The sequence below is a fragment of the Photinus pyralis genome, unplaced genomic scaffold (assembly GCF_008802855.1).
Source record: "Photinus pyralis isolate 1611_PpyrPB1 unplaced genomic scaffold, Ppyr1.3 Ppyr1.4_LG1, whole genome shotgun sequence".
Lineage (NCBI taxonomy): Eukaryota > Metazoa > Arthropoda > Insecta > Coleoptera > Lampyridae > Photinus > Photinus pyralis.
The window spans coordinates 29,942,722-29,961,321 of record NW_022170249.1 but is presented as its reverse complement, the minus strand read 5'-3'; the positions used below and the strand labels follow the sequence as shown (position 1 = coordinate 29,961,321).

Here is an 18,600-nt window from a genome sequence, read left to right as displayed (position 1 = left end):
TAAATTTATTCAATGGTTATTCTTATTGCTGTGAAGCAAAAATAAAGTTCATTTAGCTTGGGATATTTACAAGGCCAAAACTGTTATTCTGATTCTAAATCTTTCATATAAACTTGGAAAACTTATAACGACCATCTTTGTAATCGAACTGCCTACCATAAAGCCTACATCGGAAAACTTATGATACGTATCTAAAAGTTAGCCAGCAATTAATCATTAAAATGTTCGATCAACTTCACGGCACAATTTTTCGAAAGAAATTTCCCTTATGGTTGAGAAGCAAACATTCACCAATCGATTTCTACGAGTTCAGGGATCAGTGATTGAATGTGAGCCAGATTAAAAGTCGTGTTTCCGAAGACGAGCATGAGTGTCAAACAAATCCTATACTGAAAATCGCAAGCCATTCATCTTATCTTGTTTTATTTAGTTAAGAGTACGCCTATTATCGGCATTCGGCATATCAGACACGATGTTACTGAAAGAAAAGAACAGCTTTAACGTACACGTTTTATAACCGTAACCACTCTTAAAAGCAGCGTTATCATTACCAGCATAACGCAACCCTATACGGGTGTTAAGTTTACAAAGAAATCAGATCGTAAAAATAAGAGATACTTCTTTTATTGCAGAGACACTTGACGAGATAAAAAAAGAAAAAAAGTAATAAAGAAAGTCTTAAAAAATCTAATTAAACTAATTTCTCTAGAATTTCCGATTAACAGTTTGCAATAGTAGTCGCGTGTTGAATTACAGCACAAAGTCAAGTAAAACAAAACCTAATAACTGTGTAAGATTTCACGCGTGGTTATACGAACCCCACTTAAATTTTGCTTGTTTATGTGATCGTTATTTTAAATGAAGGCAATTGCCGTCAAATATTGCGGTTTTATTAACATTTGGCAATCATTCGTTATCGCAAGATTTTTTTATTATTATCGATTGCCACTTTTTCACTTATTCTGTATACATAAAGCGCATGTTTCATTTCAGAGCATTGCACTTTTTATGCAATTAATGGGTTGATAAGTTTTTTTTACCCTGTAAGATTCCTCGAAAGGTTCTAACGGCAAATCGTCAAATAAAGAATTTTAATGTATTTTTAGGGTAATTGCACACTGCTGAATCCGATTTTGCCTGTCATCACCTCAAATTCCGGCTGCTAAGGCCTCAAATAAAGATGGCGGCCAAAATGGCGACTAAAACTCTCTTTAACATTTTTTCTTGTTGGAAACAAGAGTATAATAACGATTTTTATGTAGCACATACGGTTTTTCCACTTATTACTGTTTTATGAAAAATTTTGAAGCCAAAAAATTTAAGATGGCGGCTAAAAGGGCTCTCCAAATACCGCGTTTTGTAGTATTCTCGTTTTATTTTACCTTAAGTGAGCAAAAGAATTGTAATTGGTTTGCAAAATGCGGGATTAAGTCAAAAAGGTAGGTAATAATTAAAACTAGTTAAAAAATATTTCAATAATTCATCAAAAGTCCGGCGTTTTGGGCACTATTTTGTTTTATTTTTTTCGCAAAGTTATTATTAACAATGATGGGTAATCAACCTCCTTTTAAACCATTTGTACCACCCCCATATAAAAAATGAACTTTTGATTAATGTCAATTTGTCAGTGATGACAGGAGTCATTATACATTTGAAAATGTCACAAATGCGGCCGGTAAAGTGACGGTTCGGCCGCTAAAGTGACAAGCGGCAGGAAACGTAGTCTGCTCTGTCTCTGTCATGGAAACTAAAATCCTGAAATTTCCTGACAGAAAGTAGGCATGAAAATGAAAGTTTCAGGACGATTTTGGGTAAAATGTTATGGCGAGCTAGTCCCCATCTTGATTTGGGACTTTAGTAGCCGGATTTCGAGGTGGTGACAGGCGAAAAACGGATTCAGCAGGGTCCAATTACCCTAAAACCATTTGTCACCAAACTGCCTCAAGATTTTCCGTTAGAAGATAAGTTCTCGCCCGAACTATATTCGTATATTAATGACAATCATAGAAGCAATTGGTACCAACATTCGTTTTTAGAACACATTAGGGCACATACAGTGGGTTTATATTTGAAAGAAAATTGATGTCTAGTTATTGGTGTAGGTATCCCATATCCTCGGTACGGTAACAAAATATGATGTCCATCTCAGGATAAAATGAGTGAATGACATGACGGAAGTAATTTAGCAAGCTTTCATACTTTTAATAGGGGAAACTAACAGTTTCCCTTTTGGAAGGGTAGCTTCTGGTGATGTGTGGTAGGAAATAAATGAGGCAGCACTAAATCGATCAAATTTCCATATTTAATTAATATACAGGTTTGCGGCCCGTCTGCCGCCCATGAAACAATGCATGCATTAAAATGTCACTGAATAAAAATGCTAATACTTGCAAACCTTCTTCCAAACGACGGAAATATTTTCGCTTGTAAACATTGTCCCCAGGGAATTCAAAAGGAATGCTGTTTTTGTTTTGGTTTAAGAGGTTCAAATCGTCCGAATTATTCCCCTCCCTTAATCCCTTGCATTATTTCAATTAGAATATAGCGATATGATCAATTGGGAATGCCGTTCGGCATAAATTGCACGCGTCAACGAGAGCGTGTGATCAAGGAAACCGAAATCGGAAGGGGAACAAAACAACCGCAGGATATTGATGTCAAGGGGTTGTCACGAAGAAGACGTGCGTGTAACACGGATCAAATGAAAGCTGTAGAAAACACCAAAAGGCATCGGATTATCGGGATCACTAATTCACGTTCAATTAGGTATTCTTTAACAAACAAACTTTCATCAAACGCACTGCGCGTGGGTGCGTGCAGATAACTGGAAACAGAGTGCCTGTCCAACGAGAAGCCGAGTAGATAAGGGAAACTAATACGAATAGATTTGTGGAAAGTTGTAGGTACATACGAGTCATTTCGATTTGATATGCTTTCCGGTTATATCAAAAGTTGGAAACACACTTTATTATTTTAAATGCGGTTTGTCGTTGTTTTTAGCGTATTTTCCTCAAAGTGAAAAATTGCTATTGGCTGCACTTTGACATCCGCCCGTCCGTCCGTCTGTCCGTCACACGTACTCCTGCTAAACCACTGAACCGATTTTGGCGATATAGGACTCATTTGAAAGGGCTTGGTCCAAGGATTCCGTGCATACCCATTGGTTTTTCGCATGCGCAGTGTCAAGTTTAACGCATATGCGATGTTAACTTTTTTATTTATGAAGATATTTAAATGAAACTTTGGTTTTGCTTTACGTACTTATCTCATAGAAGACCTTTTTTCCGACACAACATTCAAAAACAATGGGCGCGTTCAGCCGTACTCAGCGCTTACACAGCTGTTCCCAGCGCCAAATTTCAGCCGATTTACTGAGGTGAGGGGAATTGTAAATTAACTGTTACGGTACATACGCGCTTTTAGTCCCACCTTCCGCTGACTATTCTAGCGGAAAGTATTTTCGCTGGAGAAAATGGTGGACGCCAAACGAACGCTACCTTGGCGCTGCGACAGCGTAGACCTGCCTGAACGCGCCCATTCTATTCATGCCTAAAATTGAATACGTCAAAAATAGCAATCTTAGGTTCTGCCGTCGCGGTCGTTTCCATAGAAACAGTATTGTCATATGTTATTGACATTTTAAATAAGAATGACAGATGTCATTAAAATGCACAGTCATCTGTTTCACTTTATCTACGGTTAAAGTGATCACATCTATCCTTACGGTTAAAAATCGGCTTAGCCTACTCATTCCATCCTATTAAAATGTCAATTGAACGTATGCTATAAAATAATAGCTATTTATTTCATAAGGATATTACCGTTGTCATAATTAACGAGGATGTTGCGTAGCAACATCCGTATTTATTATGGCGGGTAATATCCAAATGAAATACATAGCTTTATCGAAACATACTAGATAAATTGTATCCCTCGTTACGACAAAACAAATCCCGCTATTACTTTCTCCTTGGTTACAACAAAACAAATCTTAAATTTTTCTCATGATGGATAACGTCGAAATCGTTCCCCAAGATATTTTATTAGAAGCGGAAGAGGTTTCTTTAAATCTATTGCCAATTCAATCCCGAGAATTATACGAAAAAGAGTACCGTGAGTTCTGTAGGTACCTGGCGTGAGGCGCGTGGAGAAAAAGGAGCTTTAGAACCTATTTTGCTTGCGTACTTTAAGACCAAGGTGAGTACTTAGTTTGGAACTTTCCTTTTCGATCTATTCCTTGTTATACCTGTATTGTTACAACATTGTAGGGGGAAAAATATGCACCATCTACGTTATGGACTCACTACTCCATGCTGCGGACTTGTTTGGATATAAAAGAAAAAATGATCAAAGTCCTCGTGTGAGATCGAAGGGACTTCAGCGCATTTTTGTGTGGCAGATCAGTGTTTTATTAGCCAATATTGACGCCACCATCAATAAGATCTTGCCGAAAGCTACCACGTTCACTTTGTCGGTACCATTTTCTCACTTACCGTGCACTCGCAATTCGCGTTTGAAGTTTTGACTCCACCATCAGTAAAATCCTTTGGGGTTACCATATTCCCTTTGTCGACACCCACTTCTGATCACCCGCAACAATTCGGATTTGAAGTTTCGACTCCACCATCAGTAAGATCTCGTCGGGGGTTACCACATTCCCTTTGTCGATACACAGTTCCGACGTCCCGTTCATTCGTAATTCACATTTTGGTAGATTTCGCTAAAATCCCGGCATAAAATCGTATTCAACTTTTGGGTACTTCACATAGCTCGACCTTCTATTAGTGACACGAGAAAGAGAGACCGCGATTCGCGCTGTAAGAAACTTTTGGGCGCCCAAAGTCGACTACCCCTCGAAGCGCGCCGCGCAAAAGGTGGTTTATTTCGCCCCTAGGAAAAAAAACAAAATTCCGCAACGCAGGAGTTGTGCGCGTTGACAAGATCTTCCCGACGACACCAATTTGAAAACAATCGGAGAAAAACTGTAGAAGAAGATAGATAAAAACTGAAAAATCTCCAGGTTAGTATAATACGCTCGGGGATGGCGTCCAGATGTCGTCGACTCCAAATCTTGTAGCCCCATCCCTAACGTTCTTAATTACACGGCCCCGATAGTGACATGTACACTCCTTGTCTTTTTACAAGCGTTTTTCTACGGGCGCGCATTTACTGCCAGCCAGCCAGCCAGCCAGCCGACCAGCCAGCCAGCCAGCCAGCCAGCCAGCCAGCCAGCCAGCCAAAGTGAGATTAAAAGCTACTTTTTACAAAAAAAAATTTTGCAAAAATGCGCTAAAAATGAAAATTAACAAATATAGTGTCCTGATTGCTTTTTTTTTCAAATACAGATAGAAGTGTCCAGTGGCCAATCTGTAGATATAAACGGTCATGCTAATAAATAAAAACGCGCTTTTAAGTCTCAATATACAAGTTGATAAGTACCTGAACCCAATAGCTTAGCCGCTTTCTTCCATACAGGTTACGTTAACATTAGAACTCTTGTATTATGGTAACTATGATATTATGAAGGGTAACTATGCTATTATGAGAATTTGTTATTTTGGGGTACTTTTCACTAATAAATTAAGTACGCAATAAATGTCATGTTTCGATAAAGTATATAAATCGCCACCTATCGGTAGGAGTGTCCCTCTTAAATGGCCCCATAGACTTCCGGTTTGTTCATTCGTCACTGAGTAAAATCGGACGTACTACTTGGACGTCGTGTGAAGTGCCTATCAACTTGACTTGGATTTTCATCCGTCTTCCTATCTTCCGATCGAGCAAACACGAGGTGTGTGGATACAATCCGCCATGTAATTTCAGAGTCATTGAAACCAACAGTGGTTTAATTTTAATTGAATTCGTCCATCCGCAACTAATTATACCAGTCGCTCCCCTTCCACCCTTATTTGTGATTCATATGACTTAATGTACTGCGTTTCAGCAACCAATCTTTCGTCGATTTTGAACGACCTCTTGTCTTCCTTCTTTTTTTGCCACTAGCGCCGCTGTCACTGCCATTACACACGTTTGATTCATCGTGTGTGAAACTGATCTGTAGTATGTGGAGTCTGACGTAGGTACTTCACCCACCCACAATCCTTAAGATATTATAGTTGTAGTGGTAATTGCGGAGTTTTAAGACCCTGCAGTACGTTACGTTGAACTTAAAGTAATAAACGGTGTAGTCCCCAAGTACTAATCTAAATTTTGTTATTACACTTTAATATCCTACGCGCAATAACCCTCCAAATAAGCTTCTGTTCTGTTTTGTTCCATACCAATTAAAACTTCTGGTAGTAAACTCTTCAACAGGGCTCGACCGAAGCTCAAATTGAATATATTTAACACATGTTAGTAATTTTATGTTATATCTAAAGGAATCGTGACTGTATCACAGCAGTACAGTATAAACATAAAATTATAACTTTCCTACATTTACATATTATAGTCGCAAACGTCTGCTAATTGGCGAGTTGTAGTTTGCAACACATTTTGTAACAAATGTCGCCATTTATAGCACAAAGGACGTTAATTTCAACACTATTATAATAGAAGAAACAAATTTATTCGACATAAATCAATCAAATAAGCTGAGCCAAATAACACATATCACGCAACAAGCGATCGATTGAAATAACTAACACACGCAAAAACCAACTGACGCTGCTTCTGGAACTGTACTTTTTTCTTTAATTGCACTTGAATCTTGATTGAGATGACACTGGGCCGTTCGAATTACTGATGGAAAATTCTCTTTAACTGATACTGAAAAAGGTTTCATATAAGTGATTAACGCTCGAACGATAACACTCTGAATAACTTTTTCGTAAGCGTACTACGCTTCCACTTTGCTCTACTTAAACAGTCACTTTGAATAACGTATTGGATAAAACCTCTTAGAGCACAACTGGCTCTTCTATAAGACCTTTATAATCACTAATACTCAACGTCCTGCAACAAAATTACACCATCAAAAAAGCAACGATTAACGTCCGTCTCCTTTATTTAAAACACATTCCCTTTCCGTTCCACTTCCCTGCACCTTCAACTATATTAAACACCTGTGTTCACCACAGCGAAAAAACATCTACGATAACACGTGCTTATTATGCTTATACTGAAACTATTTAGCCTACGTAGCGATAACGCGCTTAGCACAATGATCGGAAACAATACTTTTACAAAAGAATCAACTTAATCTTTCAACACACGTAATCTCTTTACAATTAAATAAACAACATACAAGCGACCATTTAAACTTGGTAAAATCTTTGGGGAAGTAACCTATGTATGATCATACCTTTCAGAGGGTATAGTCAAATGTTTCGAACAAGAGCGAATTTGCTATTTAATTCCTTAAACTTTGGGAAATGCGATTCTTGTCCAAAAAGTGGCCAGGAGAAATGTCGAAACGTTTTGACGAAAAAATGTCAAGGGTGTTATTTACGTATCCATATTGTGGGAAAAACGTCCAAACGTTTAGCATCGATACGCAAATACGGCGATTTCTTACTATGTAGAGATATCCTTGGGATGAAATGGTACATCTACTTCTTTTTTATCTCCTAATAGAGTTATTTAGAATGACACATTCCCATAAAAATATTCGCTTGCGAGTGTCATTTTCCAACTTGAACTTTAAGAACTACAAATTCACATGTGAGAGAAAGTCGTCAAAACATAACAACGACATAGTTGCATAAGAATGCTTCCTGATGAGTTAGATACTATTGCACTCCGCTGTCTACCATCGTCGTCTGCTACCTTTAAAGGTGTTTCATTTATCCTTTTATACCTTCCTTTCATTTTCTGATAGTGAAAATAAAAATTTACTTTCCTTTGTGTATAAGATTTCTATTTAGGTAGGGGTTGTCTCGACATTGAATTTATTGCAGTGGATAAGAAGCAATGCAAGCGTATAATTTAGTTGGAAGTCAATGCACTCGTTTTATGGGCCGAAATGTTTTATGACTACTGCAGATATTATAATAGGAGCACAATTTCACCTTTGACACATTTGAAAAACTACACTTTAAGCCTTAAAAGTTTAAGCGAATAAAAACGCTTCAGTTATCAAGACCAATTATAGCATTTCGATTGATGGGTGAAAGTTTTCTAATTTCATCAACGCTTCACTTTGAAACTTTGAAATTATTGTGTGTAGGTACTATTGTCAAACACTTCTTTATGAAATTAATATAGTTTATTGACCTTACTAACTTTTAAAGGAAAACACTGTTTTCTTATAATAAAACTCTTCTTTACAGTGCAAAAATATAGAGTTAAATAAACTATATTCTCATTGAAATACATCACCCATAAAAGTAATTCAAATGCCACTGAAATTAAATGCACTTATTAGAAACAGTCAAACTTTGGCGTTATGAAGAAGTTAGTGTAACTACAACAAAGACTCATAAAATTTGTCTGTAACGTATACCAAACCCGGATTACACTGCAAGTGTACGTACTTCTAAAAGTTATTGAACTGTAGAAGTTGTGTAGGGTAGGTAATAATGGCGTAAAACGTAATTTATGTAAATATTCCTCATATGCTGTGCTGTACTCCGTCATTATGTAGGTAGAAGTAGAATTTTTTCCCAGATAAACTACGGACACCTACACAGTGTTTACTCTAGCTAGTCTATTATACGGTAATAAGTAAGGATCCCCAAGTTTTCAACAACTCCAAGTTTCAAATAAAATATATAATGTGGGTTAAAATTTTACCCTTTTCGCAGTGTCGCAGTTTTTTACTCATATTATATAACACACATTTCATGGAAACATGTTGCATTTAAGCACATTCTGGGTACTTACCTACTCATGTTCATTTTTTCCAGTAGCTACATACAGGGAATTTTTTTAATATATACATATGGGCTATGTATATGTAAAAAACGTCTGTTGATTATTTAATATCAAATTAGCTATTAGTCTTTATTTTTATTATTAGCATCAGATTGTGATGTTTTTAACACAAACATGTATGGCAAAGACGGTAGGTTGAAATATTAACATGGTAGCAAGGTGGTAATAATTTAAGGACTGTAAAAACAGCTCCAGTTTGTCGCGTGTAATATTGGTTGCCTACAGCCATCTACTCCATGCCGTGAACCGTGATACTACGCCCGTATCCTGATTCCATTCGTTTGATCCGTTTTTTTTTACAGTGCACATAGATAGCCTATTATGTGCCCATTTAAGAAAAATCTCCTGTATATTCACTATGAAAGGCAAATTCTCGTGAAAAATAATTGCTATTTATACAGCCGCTTACGTTCAACAAATTCAAGTTTAGTAACGAGTGGTTTTATTTCGTGCCAAATTTCATTAAAAAATTCGAAATTCCTTGTCATGATAGTGCAGGTCACCCTGTATATTTCATTATTTGTTTCGGTTAGAAATTTTGTGTTTGGGCATTTCGGTTCGCTCAAGACTATGGTCCGATAGATTTAATTTCGCTCAGATTTAATTTCGTCGTGGGAAGAGTGCAAAGTTGATTGACGTCATCATGAGTAATGCGAGTTTTTTGTCGTTCGTTTATCAACTTTGGCGCCGTCTAGACCGAGAATAGGAGCGGATATAGCACCGAGCCATCAAGAGATAAGGGGTTTTCACGTCGTCAGCAGAAAACCGTGAGATCAGTTTATTCAGCAGTTCCTGGAGGTTGACGACGAAGTTAGAGTGGGTTAAGTCTTCTTTATCTAAACCAATGGGAGAATTTCTAGCGGGATCCATTTTTGTTTTATGGTAATTTGGGTGTGGTTTTCTCATTTCAATTCTGAAGAAGAGTGATCGTTTTTGAAAAGACTCGCGGTTAGTACGTCGAGGGGTCAACACGTACTTTGAGTGATCGTTTTTGAAAAGACTCGCGGTTAGTACGTCGAGGGGTCAACACGTACTTTGAGTGATCGTTTTTGAAAAGACTCGCGGTTAGTACGTCAAGCGGTCAACACGTACCTTGAGCGATCGTTTTGGTACACTTAGCGTTTTGAGCCACCAGTTTATTTCGGTTGCTCGCAGTTGCGTGCTTTTTGCACCCGTTTCGAAGTGTTATCTTCTTTTCGCGTTGATTTTTGGCGACGAAGACCCAGGTTCCGATCAGGTGATATTTAGGCGAACCCTTGAGCTTCACCCCAGTTTACTTTGGATGCAGTGAATCGCGTTAGGATACGTTGTGATTTCTCGAGGATATATAATTCAAAGTGCTGCCCTAGTCCTCAAGGCGCCGATATTCGGGATCCGCCCCAGGTGGAATTTCCTACTAGTGCCGTACGGTCATTTGTCGAAGGAGCGCTGCGTTTTGGAGAGATATTTGCCCCAAGAAGAGCTGGTGAAATAATACGTCGAACCACCCAAGAACAAATCGCGGTTTACCGTCGGATAGTAATAATAAAAATTTGTGTTCTGCCGTGCCGCTAACTCAAAAATCCGTCTCCCGCAGGCGATCAAAGTTAATAAACTCTAAGAGCCGGTGGAAGGAAATAGTAGGGGTCACTGTTTAAATTAAATACACCGCTGTGTAGAAACTTTGGCAACTAGCCGTCTCCCACTCGCCACGCGAAGGATTTCCTGGACTAAGCTTCAGTTCAAACACTAAACTTTGCTTTCGTTCCGAGGAAGGATAGGCACCGTGGATTTTGTTTCCGCGTGTTAATTTCAAGCCACCCCCTAGGAAGTCACAGAGACCTAAGTGTCAGGTTTCATCACATCCACCCTGTACCAGAGGAAAGAGCAGTTCACAAGATCGGCTGTACAAATGTTGTAAAGGTTAGTCTAATTAAATTTGTAACGTTCTGTAAAATTCCACTTTTTGGTAATGAAGCTATAGTAAAAAAAATTTTGATTTGATTGTTTATTAAAGTCCAATGAACGATTACCAAAGAGTAGGATAAATTGTTGTGTTTATTTAAATAAGTCCCAGCCCACGCTGGAGTAAAAACCGATGACCTGTTGTTGCAATTTTCAAACTGTAGAGGATGGCCACCCCTTGAGTAAATTAGTCTCACCTGGTAGGATTTTTTATTTAGTTTAGTTGTCATTGTTAAGCTAGTGTTTTTACAAGGAGGAGAGAAGAACTGCTAGATCCCTGTAAGTTGTTTGTATCTCTAATATCATTTCAATATATTATCTATTTGGTTTCAATGTGCCTATGTCTTTAACGAAGAACGAGGGGAAGGAAAGGGAGGAGTAGGAGTTGAGGCAGAAGACTGGTAGGCGGCAGGTTAAGGTTTGTTACGCAGTTTCAAAAGAGTTAAAAGCCCACCGATTAGAGTTAGCCGGAGCATTTATTTTTATCGATTGAGCAGCCTGAGTGTAGTATGATCTTTGCTGAGAAGAAGACGGTTTTCCTTGCCGGGCGGAACCGATGGTAATTTTCAAGTCCAGAAGGAACCCCCGTGGCAGTTTCGACGAAAGATCGGTTGTTCCTTTTGTATAATCTAATCATTTAAACAAAATGCTTGTGCCACAATAGACTATACTATACAGTTATCCTTCGGTTTTTAAATAGCAATTTGACCCGCGTTTGTAAAGAGCGTAAGTTGTGTTAGTAATTGATACCTTGAGTGATGATCCCCTGATCATTCCTTCAAAAGACGTTTATTTAAATTTTAGTTTTATTTAATTAAAAAGACTTCCATAGGCTTTATCATTGAATTGATAGTTATAAATTCAATGGCTTTATTGTAAATGAAAGCATAAAAAATGCAGTTCTGATGTCTACGTGCTATGTGAAATAAAAGAACTTTGTTGAGAAGTTTCAGAGAAAATAAAAGGTTGCGTTATAACCGACCTGGCATAGTATATTTCAATACAAATTCAAATTATACTCGTATATGTAAATTTCATCATTAATATTAAGTACACCTAAACAATCAAAAATCGACAGACAATATAAAAAATCCCTGCGCACCAACAAATCGCATGTATAATTAATTGATTATTCCTTGTAATGGGTTTTAATCAGCTGCTAAACATGATACAATGAATCTATTTTAAAGCACGCAAACTAATATCAAGATATGTTCAAAACTGTTTAGAGGGGACCAAAAATGGTACTTCTCTCTGTTCGCCCCATAAACCGCCCCTATATATGTACAGTGTGTAAAGCGACGGGGTATACAAGAGGGAATTTTTTGTTAAATATTGATTTATGAAAAAAATTTATTCTTCATGATATTTTTTGCTTGCTTTGAAAGTACCAATAACGTTTCGATTGTTTGTGGTTTGATAGCAATAAGCCGCGTACAGACCGGATTTCAACGCCAAGCCAACGAATCCAAGCACATGTGACGTTGGCGTTTGTCGTTGGAAACCATTGGAATGCCCTCGTCCACACCAAAATTTAAGATTTGAGTTGGACTTGGTGGGACCGTGTTGGGTAAAGTTCGGTAACCGGTGCTGCTGGTCTGTCAAACAATGTCAAGCGACGAGGACGATTTACTGCTGGCGAGTGCGGGGTTTTTAATAATGAATTCTTTAATTTCAAAGAAAAAGAAGAAAAAACGGCCTAGGCGTTGGTGGGTAACAACACCATTTAAAAATAGGAGTTTGTACAGTGGCAGTCACTTACTAGAGGAACTTCAAAATGAAGATGGTGGACATTTTAAAAAGGCAGACAAACGACTAAAAACTAAAATCGCGACAAATCCTGTCCAGACCACATCAAATTTCCCTTTGATGTACCGCTCACCGAGCGAACGCAATCGAACGCCAACAGCGTCGTTGGAAGCGGTTGGAAACCGTTGGCTTGCGCGGTACACACCAATCCCAACACCTCCAAATCTGTAACCACAGGCTTGCGTTGGAAACTCGGTCTGTACGCGCCTATACGCTATTTTGATCATAATGTAGAATAACTTTCAATAAAAAAAATTAATTTTATTATTTTTCCAGATTTCTATAAATAAATTTTAGATTATCGAAACGTTATTGGTACTTTCAAAGCAAGCAAAAAATATGATGAAGAATAAATTTTTTTCATAAATCAATATTTAACAAAAAATTCCCTCTTGTATACCCCATCGCTTTACACACTGTATATACCTATACATGCAAACCCTCCAAGTGCCATAAATCGATGCTCCCTAAAAATTATACAATAATAGGATATTGTAGCTAATTTTCTAGAGCGATGACAAGGTGCTATCAAGTCGCTCACAAGTCGATAAAGGATTAGTCATCGGCGATATAGAATGAAAGCGGATGTGACCCTTTCTTTCCATAAATTATTATATGCTTATTCAAGAATTCTCTAGAAGCTTTTTGTTAATAACGAAATGCACGCTATACATCTGTTATAAATTTATGTATTATAAATGTGAGTGCAAGTAAGTGCTAAATAATAATTAACTCTTATAAATCAATTTATTTAAGGACTGTCACGACCATTTTTGAAATAAGCACCACTATGGTCCATTACAATACTGCCGCATTAACCAGTATTTTAGAAAACATTTTGTTCTCCTTGTTAATTGCAATTTTTTATATATTTCACAGAAAATTCGCCCCGGTAAATTCGCCCCCAAGAAAACTCGCCCCCAAGTAAATTCGCCCCTGGACTATTCGCCTCCGTAAGATTCGCTCCAGAAAGATTCGCACCGGAAAATTCGCCCCCGGCAAGTTCGTCCCCGACAAATTCGCTCCTGGAAGATTCGCCCCCGGCGATTCCGCTCCCGTAGGATTCGCCCCATAAGATTTATTAATCCTCGAAGGTTACAGGGCCAGCAGTTCATAAAATTCATAATTTTAATTTTTTGTAATGACTGTGTATACCTACATAAAGGGGGTAGAATAATAGCACTCAAATACCTGTTAACTAAAATATGAATAGGTAATTAAGATAAGGTTGAATAAAGTAAGGGTGATTTGCAAAGGATTTGACATCCAAAGGAAATAAATCCTATATTCACAATGTTCCTACTTGTTATATTTTGGCGCGAACACGAACTTTGATTTTTGGTTAACGATTCTACGGCCTTTTTTTAACTTTCGGATCAATACTTGGCTTGAACACGGATTTTGAGTTTGGTATAAACCCGTGTGAAAAAATAGTTTTGAGTATTGAAGAAGATCGGTTTCACGTGGTGCTGGTAAGTTTTGTATTATTTTTTAATTAAGTAGTTAGATTTACTTAAAAAAAAGAATTTTGTGCACTATTTTCTAAGATTTTAAATATTGCAATCCTAATAGACGAAGAGTTTATTTTATTGTAAATCAAACACAATATTTCACCTTTCGTAATACAAAAATCTGAAAATCAAACTGACAACAGCAAAAAAGGAACTCTTATGGCATCAGTAATAAAAACGTGTCTGTATTGTCATTTTCATACATAATAGTAGGACACGAAGTATATACTAAATTCATTGTCTTTTTAAGGTCTAAATTTTTGGTAAATGGTCAACATTCAACATTTTTTCAACACAAATTTACATCAAATCTGGACCAATTTTCAATACATTGATGCCAAAAACATTTCAATACATCCATAAATGGCTGAGTAATTAGACTCCTTTGTAAACGCAATTTGTTGTAAAATGTATTGTAAACATACGGTTGACGTTGAACCGTTGAATCAGCCTTTAACAGGTGAGAGACGATTGAATATGAACAATTTTGAGTTGTCAGTCTCACCGTATTGAGTTTCCAAATATCGTAATTTTTGCAAATATTTATTTAATTAATTTAAACCAACCTATTACTTCCAAGTGTTAATAAATGTTATGGGGCGAATGCTACGGGGGCGAATGTACCGGGGCGAATTTACCGCACACCATTTCACAGTCACACCCGTGCGTTCAATGCTAGTTTTGTTCTCCCGTGCCTATCCTCAAAACGGTTTCGTGTACGATTTGACATTATTTTAATTACACTTTCAAAATATTACCACTGTCTACTTTAAAGAAATGTAACACACAATAATTTACGTACTAATAATTCAGTAACTGCAATCCCATGATGGTATTGTATTCCGACTGTAGCTCGAGGGAATTTACCTTCAAAAGAAAATTACTGTGATACTCCATGGATGTACCTATATGGTGGTATGGAAAATTGTAATTTTGGTTTTGAATCGTAACCATCTTCATGGTTGTTGAAGGTGTCAAAGGTTTAAAACGGTTGAAAATTTTTTTAAAAATTTGTTTCGAATTGGCTACCCAAAATGGCTTAAAAACGCTACAAAAAAGTTGATTACAATTTTTGTGTGAGTTCCTTTGTTTTTGAGAAGTTTTGAATTGAAAGTTAAAATCTCTATTTTATTTTTTTAATTTGCATTTTTTCTAAAAGAAAGCATCAGAGTGAAAAATGTTAATTATAAAAAAGATGTGTCTTGTTGAAATCTACAAAAAAGGCGTCCACACTTTTTGCGTCAGGTTCAAAATAAAGGTGCTAGAGGGCATTTTTAAATGTTATACTACGACCAAAGATAATTGCAATAACTAGTCAACTAGTTTTCTTTACTGTGTTTTTGTTACTTTTTAAATAACAGTTTTCTTTAATATTGCAGAAAAAATGGAAACAAAACTATTTTGACCACCATTAGTCCATTTACGGTTTGTGCAAAAAACCAAAGCTGATGTTCCTGAATGACTAAAAATGTCTTCCAACATCACTTGCAGATTTGGAACGCTAATAGCTTTTTTCTTCATTTCATTAAAAGATTTAACCTACTTCTTTTCACTTGAGCTCTTTGCACCTTTTTTTTCTTTTTTTTTCTATTCCTTATGTTTAGCTTGCCAAAACTTTTACCAACACGACTTCATTAAAAAGCTCGTCTTCGTTTATACATTGTCGGTCTATTTTTTCATTTATTTTCTCACTAGACGCATACAATTTTCCATTGACCAAAGAAAAAAATTGAGCATCTTCCAGACTGTTCCATAGATTTAAGTAAGTAATAGAGCGGTAATAGAAACTAAAAAATGTAGTATCAAAGTTTTGACGATTACCCTCTCCTAATTCTTTCATTCGTTGTAAGACTTTTTTGCCCCGAAAGGAATAAAAACGTTCTCCCCTTTCTTCAAGATTTTGTATTAGCTTTTGAAAGAAACCGCATCACTTGCACTTGCTTTACTCTGTTTCATGAATAAGATGGTTTTATTGAACAGAGAAAGACAAACCAAAGTAATATCTCCTCCTGAATGTCTTAGAAAAATGAGTTAATTATACCAGGAAAAATTTGCAAAACTCTGTAGCTGGCATTAGAGCTGCCATGCATTGTTGTACTCAACTTCAGAGAATTCACAGTATACGTCCACCGATATGTAAAACAGCGAAACAAACAATGGATTATGTCGCTTGGTTACTGAAAGAAAATATGCGGGAAGACCATAGCGCTGGTTGACCGGGGTGTAAACGGGAAGCAAGAAACAAGTGTCGTCTGTCTAATAATCTGTCGCTTCGCGATAATAGCAGCATTACATTCAACGGCCACAAGGGTTCCACTACTTCCAGTACATCGGATTTTATGTCCATAAATCACGATCATAATAATATATTGTTACGTAAACTGCAGGGGGATCCTCTACGTTAAAATTATGCCGATGATGGGAGCGAGCCACCCCGTAGTTGAAAATTTATGTGCTGTAAACGTAATTTAGGTTTAGCATTAGAAGCTTCAGGCGGAATATCCTACACAATGCAATGACCTCAGGGAAACTCTGTCAAATTGACACAGAATTTGAGGGTTTTGTTTAATGGTCATTGTGATGTTGGTTTTTTCTAAATTTAAAATTTGTGTATGTCATTTAAGGATTGTTATTGTATTTAATGGGTGTCAGGGAACGAATAAATAAGAAAACATTGAATTTGAAATTGCCTTAGCAAAGGAGTTTTATCTGGATAAATCCTTGTGTAAAAGCCATTAACGGACAAATTAATTGATCAGATGTTGTAAAATAACACCTGCATGATAAGCGTATCCATATGAGGAATTTGGCGACGAAGTAGGCTGTTTGTTTTTCGTCCTGTAATAATTACGATGCGGTTAATGGAGTGGAGGTGATGAATGCTTAAATAAATGGAGCAAGTTAAGGAGGCTGCTGATATTTTCACGTGAAATTTGCTATGCTTGTTCATGTCGAGTTGAAAGACGTACTTACGAGTAGTTTGGATGCAAGTTTAAGTACGGGCAAGTTGTGTGAAACGAAATAATGTCGTTGTCCAATTTGTGAAAATGTTACGTTATATATTTGCTTCGGTGAAAAACAGCTAGCCTGAGAATTATCGCGGTAAAAAAATATTAAGGTGCTAGGGCGATTGTGGATCATGTTTCAGTCTTTGCTCACGTAGTCACGTTTGGTGTCATCTCTAGCCCCTATTTGGCATTCAGCATTTTGAATAAAGCGAAACATAGACACCAAATGTGAAGCCTCGGGTACTTTCCACTCAACAAAGGAATGATTTCAAAAAGGAAAAATATTTCGTATTTAAACTAGAAGTAATGTTAAATAGTAGGTATTGTGCACTAGCTTATAGTTAGAATTGAATTTGGTTTATTGCATATTCATTTCATTGATTACGTATTACAGTATAGACTAAACCAAAGACCATTAATTGATGCGAGCACATTGAATGTAAATTACCGTATGGCTTACCCGGTTAGCCGCTAACGTAACAGTTTCAGACCAAAGTGCCACAAAAGGTTTTAAATATACACGTGTAAATTCTACCTCTAAATTACCGTGTGGGGTAGTTTATGTTAAAAGCATTTAATTATAACAAGCCCTTCGTCAAAATATTCCCACATCGCCTTAATATTGCATGATAACATCAACGGAGGACCACGGGTTCGACCCAATTTTCTCTCCAAATAAAAGCATGTGACATCCCTACGGCACGTGTCAAAATTAAACTGGGGTATTTTCTCTTCTTATAAATTTATGTTAAATGAGAACTTACCTGAAATGGCAGCCATAGAGCTAGAAATAGGCCGGCAGTTATTGCTAACGCGAGCCCATATCTAGGTGGTCCGGTGGTTGCACCGGACGAATAGTGAAGGGAATGTCGCACTTCAGAGATCGCTCTTGCGTGTCCTCTTGCAACAAAGTAGACGTATCCGTAACAAACTAGAAGAACTAGAGCGCTTGGTCCATATACAGCACAAAACATGAACAATTGTACTGGTCGCGCGACTAAACCTCCAAATGAACAGTCATCGTGTCTGTAAGAAGTTATATAAATTTAACAAATTTGAACCACATAGGCATTTCATCGAACAGTAAGTGTCTGACGTTCATCAAAGAAAGACCGGATTGCGGGTTTAAATAAATAACTATATAAGTAAAACGGAAAATGAAACTGCATCACAAATTACCCTAGTTGCAATCTATGAATACACAATTACTGCAGGAACCAACGTGTGGGAAGCTAGACGTGGGAATTATCCAATACCGTAGAAAAACAATTCCCCCGGGTAGGTAATAAAGTTGAATGGTTTAAATTTAACAGCGAATACCTACGCTCTGCGGTAAGTTTATATTTAATTACAGGTATTTGCATTATCGAATCTCTTAAATTGTTTGCATTACTAATTCTATACGGAAATGGGGTTTTTGCCTTACTTCATTGAGTGCTACTGGATGAATGAAT

The 18,600-nt window shown here is 37.1% G+C and overlaps 1 protein-coding gene across 3 annotated transcripts in view; it reads right to left on the bottom strand.

Annotated features, from left to right (window-relative positions):
• The window catches only part of LOC116169688 (adenosine receptor A2b-like), a 149,766-nt gene that overhangs the window by 10,319 nt on the left and 120,847 nt on the right, over positions 1 to 18,600 (bottom strand). For all 3 annotated transcript variants that reach the window (XM_031485854.1, XM_031485846.1, XM_031485843.1), the window contains one exon: positions 17,911 to 18,172. In XM_031485854.1, the coding sequence (XP_031341714.1) occupies positions 17,911 to 18,172 (262 nt within the window). The remainder of the gene's footprint in view (positions 1 to 17,910; positions 18,173 to 18,600) is intronic.